This window comes from Megalobrama amblycephala, linkage group LG5 (genome assembly GCF_018812025.1).
Source record: "Megalobrama amblycephala isolate DHTTF-2021 linkage group LG5, ASM1881202v1, whole genome shotgun sequence".
In the NCBI taxonomy this organism is placed as follows: Eukaryota; Metazoa; Chordata; class Actinopteri; order Cypriniformes; family Xenocyprididae; genus Megalobrama; species Megalobrama amblycephala.
In genome coordinates this window covers 2,029,420-2,035,711 of record NC_063048.1, presented here as the reverse complement: position 1 = coordinate 2,035,711, position 6,292 = coordinate 2,029,420, and the positions used below count along the sequence as shown (strand labels likewise).

At 39.3% G+C, this 6,292-nt stretch overlaps 1 protein-coding gene across 1 annotated transcript; it reads left to right on the top strand.

Moving 5' to 3' along the window:
- The first annotated feature begins 1,018 nt into the window (after positions 1-1,018).
- LOC125269391 (NACHT, LRR and PYD domains-containing protein 4E-like) lies at positions 1,019-4,755 on the top strand. The gene is made up of 4 exons (XM_048192346.1): positions 1,019-2,887; positions 3,263-3,427; positions 3,537-3,628; positions 4,679-4,755. The coding sequence occupies exons 1-4, from the start codon at positions 1,386-1,388 to the stop codon at positions 4,753-4,755; spliced, it is 1,836 nt and encodes a 611-aa protein (XP_048048303.1). The 5' UTR covers positions 1,019-1,385.
- Positions 4,756-6,292: the final 1,537 nt, after the last annotated feature.

Here is a 6,292-nt window from a genome sequence, read left to right as displayed (position 1 = left end):
GTCTCTATTTTCACGTTCCGTGTAATAGAATCGCCAATAACTAGGGCACTTTCAACAGGATTCTCAGTGGGTGCGTCACTGAGTGGGGAGAACCTGTTTGATGTTCTAATCGGAACGGAAGAGTGGTGTTTGTTCTTGCCACTATGCCGCCTCACAGTCACCCAGTTAGCCTGCTGCGTGGCTTCTACTACCGGAACCGAATGTGCAGTGTTTACTAGGCTAGTCGCATCCAAAGCAGTATCTAAGGCCCTTTCATTCTCACTATCCTCAATTAAAGTTTGGATGCGTGTCTCTAATTCTGAGATTCTCTCTGTCAGCCTGACAATATCCCTGCATTTATCACATGTGTAAGTCTCACTGCTGACAGAAAGAGCTAAGCTGTACATGTTACATTTAATACACATGATAATCGACGGACATGACTGACCGTGTGTTTGACGAACGCCGTCCGAAAAACTGCAACGCACACGGGACTCGCTGGCTGGATGTCTCGGTCGCTTGCCGGTGCCTGGGGCAAGGGTGATGTGCGGGACGCTGTACCTCGCGGTGGATCGATGAATGCCGGGCAGCAACGTCTCCACAGCTTCCCGATCTGGCGAGGACAGATCAGAATAACATACATCGGATAAATCCGCCATTAAATCGACAAGGAAGGTTGGTTTAGAGGAAAAAAGAAAGTAGACGGTAGCTAGCAGGCTAGCGGGCTATGGCTAACACTAGGTGATTACGCTGGTAGATTACTAGTAATAAATCGTTCCGTTTAGTAATACTATGCAATAGGTAATCTAGCGAAAAATAAGAAAGTTATATTATGTGAATAGGAATAAAGAGAAGGATTTAGGATAAACTCCACGAAGCTCCAAACGTAGGTCAGACAGCAGGCAGGCAGCAGCGTTGAGCAGCGTTAAGCTCAGAATCTATCCAGAATCATTGGACAGAGAATTGCAATGCATTGATCCCACCACTAATGTGTGGTAGTTATTATTTTAATAGGAATTATGGACTAGATTAGAATTTACATTAAGATTTTATCATTTTATTTAAAAACTGATAAAGTTTTGCTTGCTGATTTTTCCCTCTTTCTCAAAGGCTCAACTGCAGAGGACAGTACAGCTGCTCTTCATGAGATCAGCCGCAGACTGAAGGTCAAATTAAAAAAGGAGTATGAACGAATATTGGTTGGTAATTCTCAGAGGGGTCGTCAGAAATACCTGAACAATATTTACACTGATCTATATGTGGTGGAGAATGAGCCTGGAGGAATACTCAGTGAGCATGAGGTGAGACAGATTGAATTCAAACAATTTGATGCCAAGGACACACCAATCCAGTGCAATAACATTTTTGAAGTCCACGAGGGTCATTGAAACAGAAGAGTGCTGACAATGGGCATCGCAGGGGTAGGAAAAACGGTCTCTGTCAATAAATTCATCCTTGACTGGGCTGAAGGAACAGAAAATCAGGATATTGCCTTAATTTTCCCTCTCCCATTCCGTAGACTAAATTTGATTAAAGAAGAGTACAGTCTTATAGGACTTCTTAACAAATACTTCTTTAATAGTCCTGAAGAACTGCCCTCTCTTCCTGATGGTGACGGTAAAATCATGTTCATCTTTGATGGTCTGGATGAATGTCGCTTCCCTTTGAACTTTAAAGAGGATGACGGATTTACAAATGTTAAAGAAAAAACAACATTGAGTAAGATAATAACATACCTCATTAAGACACATCTGGTTCCTTCTGCTCTCATCTGGATCACATCCAGGCCAGCAGCAGCCAGTCTGATACCCCGAAACTACATTGATCAGGTGACAGAGGTGCGAGGATTCAACGATGAGCAGAAAGAGCAATACTTCAACAAAAACAGCAGTCCTGAGGTTGCTGGAAACATCATTCGTCATATCAGGAAATCCAGGAGCCTGTACATCATGTGCCACATCCCCGTCTTCTGCTGGATCTCTCTTACTGTTCTTCAGCCTCTACTGGCTCGAGAAAGCAATGACAAAACACCCACAACTCTCACAGGGATGTACACAAGCTTCTTACTTACTCAGCAGCAACAGATGGAAAACAAATACTGTGATGACTCTCAACCTAAAGCAAATGCCAGGTCTTTTTATGAGATTATTCTGAAGCTTGGGAAACTGGCCTTTCAACAGCTGGAGAAAGGAAATCTGATTTTCTACAAAGAAGATCTTGAGGAATGTGGACTAGATGTCAGTGAAGGGTCGGTGTTATCTGGGTTATGCACTCAGATCTTTCAGGAGGAAAAAGCTGTTTCAGCAAGAAACGTTTACAGCTTCGTACATCTCAGCATCCAGGAATTCCTTGCTGCTCTCTATGTGTTTTTGATTAGCAAAGATGAGAAAGCAAAGCTACTTTTTCAGTCCCAGAGAGAAAAACTGACATGGACACTGTCCAGAAAGACACAGTTTCAGCTTCATAAAGCTGTGATCAAGAAGGCTTTACAAAGCGAGAACGGACACCTAGACCTTTTCCTCCGGTTCCTCCTGGGTCTCTCTCTGGAGTCCAATCAGAGTGACCTGAAGGAATTAGTGCCAGGACTGAAACTCAAAACAGAAAACATGAAAAGCACTGTTGACTATATCAAAAAGAAAATAGAGATGGAGGAATCTGTGGAGAGGACCATCAATCTCTTTCACTGTCTGAGTGAAATGAAAGATGACTTTGTGGATGAAATCCAGAAAAACCTGAGCTCAGGAAATCTTTCAGAAAATAATCTCTCCTCTGCTCAGTGGTCTGGTCTGGTGTTTGTGCTCCTAATGTCAGAAGAGACTCAAGAGAAGTTTGAACTGCAGAAATACAGAAGATCTGATGAAGCAGTGATAAGACTCCTGCCAGTGATCAAAAACACAAGAAAAGCACTGTAAGAGTCTTCTTTACATTCATTTATATGCACTTTTGGTCTTTTGTAGTTGGGACTTCTTTTTACATGGATGACTTGTTGGCCTAGACAGTTCAGAAAAAAAGAATAAATGTAAATGTAAATCAATGTGCGTGATAATATTAAATGACAAATTGTCTCCACCATCAGACAAGTTGAACCTGAGTTTTACCCTTTTTATTATTCTTAATTGTATCATAAATTTAAAAAAAATATATAGGTTTGATGTTTTATGAAAATTGTTTTAGCTTTGCTTACATCGCTACAGTCAAAGGTTTTTCCAAGTTATATATGCTCTAGATTATAAACACTACTTAAGAAGCATTGTTATCACTGATTGTTGTGTTCGCTACACAGGCTACAGTGCTGTAATCTCACTGCTCAGTGTTGTGAGAGTTTGTCATCAGTTCTACAATCCTCAAACTTCCTGAGAGACCTGGACCTGAGTAACAATGACCTACAGGATTCAGGAGTGAGGCTTCTTTCTGATGGACTGAAGAGCAGTAAGCTGGAGATACTGAGGTTTGAGTTTAAATGCTTTATTTATTTATTTTCTATTAAGTTAATTATTTATAAAGACACAGATAAGATTGATTCTGTATGCAATTACATTTTGTTTTTAATTGTTCAGATTTTCCACCTGTAATCTCACTGCTCAGTGTTGTGAGAGTTTGTCATCAGTTCTACAATCCTCAAACTCTTTCCTGAGAGACCTGGACCTGAGTAACAATGATCTACAGGATTCAGGAGTGAGGCTTCTTTCTGATGGACTAAAAAGTCCAAACTGTCAGCTGGAGATACTGAGGTTTGAGTTTAAATGCTTTATTTATTTATTTATTTATTTTTCCATTAAGTTAATTATTTAAAGGTACCATAGAATTGAAAATTAAATTTACCTTGGCATAGTTGAATAACAAGAGTTCAGTACATGGAAATGACATACAATGAGTCTCAAACACCATTGTTTCCTCCTTATATAAATCTCATTTGTTTAAAAGACCTCCGAAGAACAGGCGAATCTCAACATAACACTGACTGTTACGCAACAGTCGGGATCATTAATATGTACACCCCCAATATTTGCATATGCCAGCCCATGTTCAAGGCATTAGACATTCAAGGCATTAGACATTAGACGTCTGGATCTGTGCACAACTGAATCATCAGACGTTATGCAGGTAAGCAAGCAAGGACAACGGCGAAAAATAGCAGATGGAGCAATAATAACTGACATGATCCATGATAACATAATATTTTTAGTGATATTTGTAAATTGTCTTTCTAAATGTTTCGTTAGCATGTTGCTAATGTACTGTTAAATGTGGTTAACGTTACCATCGTTTCTTACTGTATTCACGGAGACAATTTTTAAACACTTGCAGTCTGTATACTTCATAAACACAACTTTATTCTTTATAAATCTCTCCAACAGTGTGCAATGTTAGCTTTAGCCCATTAGCCACGGAGCATAGCCTCAAACTCATTCAGAATCAAATGTAAACATCCAAATAAATACTATACTTACATGATCTGATGCATGCATGCAGCATGCATGACAAATACTTTGTAAATATCCATTTTGAGGGTTATATTAGCTGTGTGAACTTTGTTTATGCAATGTATTATAGAGTTGCGAGCTCGGTGGCAGGGAGTGCACCAAAATAGGCAGTAAAAAAAAAATCTTGTTTTGTGAAAAAGCGTTCTAGGGCACCTTTAAAAACACACTGCTAAGACTGATTCTGTATGCAATTACATTTTGTTTTTATTGTTCAGATTTTCCACCTGTAATCTCACTGCTCAGTGTTGTGAGAGTTTGTCATCAGTTCTACAATCCTCAAACTCCTTCCTGAGAGAGCTGGACCTGAGTAACAATGACCTACAGGATTCAGGAGTGAAGCTTCTTTCTGATGGGCTGAAGAGTCCAAACTGTCAGCTGGAGATACTGAGGTAAATGGTTTTAAAATAATTAACAAAATGCTATCACAATAAATGATTATCAGTGAATGTGACATTTGTTCTCAATATAATGGAAATAGTCAACGGAAACTGATCGGGCCCGATACCAAGCTGGGATCAAAAGTTGCTATTGTGAATGGCACACACTCCATTGCTGTACATGTTTAGAAAAGTGAATGAATACTTTGGTACATTTCCACTAACACTTTTGTTACTTTTATGACTGAATCTACATAAATAACAGTATACAAACTGCACAGGTCAGTGTGTGATAGTGACTGGTCTGATTGTCAAACTAATGTCATGTGGACTTTTGCTGTGTGTGTTTGTAGATTGTCTGGCTGTATGGTGACAGAGGAAGGCTGTGGTTATGTATCTTCAGCTCTGAGTTCAAACCCCTCACACCTGAAAGAGCTGGATCTGAGCTACAATCACCCAGGAGATTCTGGAGTCAAGCTACTCACTGATACACTCAACCAGCAAAACTACAGACTGGATAAACTCAAGTATGTTGAGCAGGAAGTGTTTGACTTTATTTCTTTCAAACAATTATAAAAGTTCTTACTGAGAATAAACAGAGGTTTAGCTGCAGTTATACTACAGGGTTGTTGAATGCTTGATTCTGATTGTTTGACAAACTTTTTGAAGTGCTCAAATATTGTCAAGTAAATGCAGAGCTAAAGTAGTTCCAGGCAGGTCTCAACTAAATTAGAGCATGATTTTTCCCGCTCTGTCCAATACAAATGAACACAAACGCAGTACAGGCACACTAACACACACACATTCAAACATAAACATGCACAGAAATGTGTCAGTGCTGCCCCACAACTTCATCAGTAAAATAGTTTCACAATTAATGTAGTATGCCTGAAAAAGTGACTGTAGTAAGTGATGTCCGATATCTAGCTTTCCTCAAGGGGTGTTGGTCAAAACACAGGATCCAATCAGCTTCATCCAAAGGAAGTTTATTTGTTCCTAACACAATGGTAACTTTCATCCAGGCTGTACACAACACAGCTATACAAGGGCTTTACAGAATTAAAGGGTTAGTTCACCAAAAAATTTAAATTCAGTCATTAATTACTCACCCTCATGTCATTCTACACCCGTAAGAACTTCATTCATCTTCAGAACACAAACTAAGATATTTTTGATGAAATCCAATGGGTCCGTGAGGCCTGCATTTACAGCAAGTTAATTTACACTTTCAATGCCCAGAAAATTAGTAAAGACATATTTAAAGTCCATGTGACTACAGTGGTTCAATTTATGAAGTGACGAGAATACTTTCCATGTGCCAAAAAACAAAATGACGACTTTATTCAACAATTTGCTCATTGCATGAATTATCCAGACTTTCAAGTTGTGGCATAACAATATCACAATCGATGCACTACACTGTCTTGTTCAGTAGGCATCGCTTGGTACTGA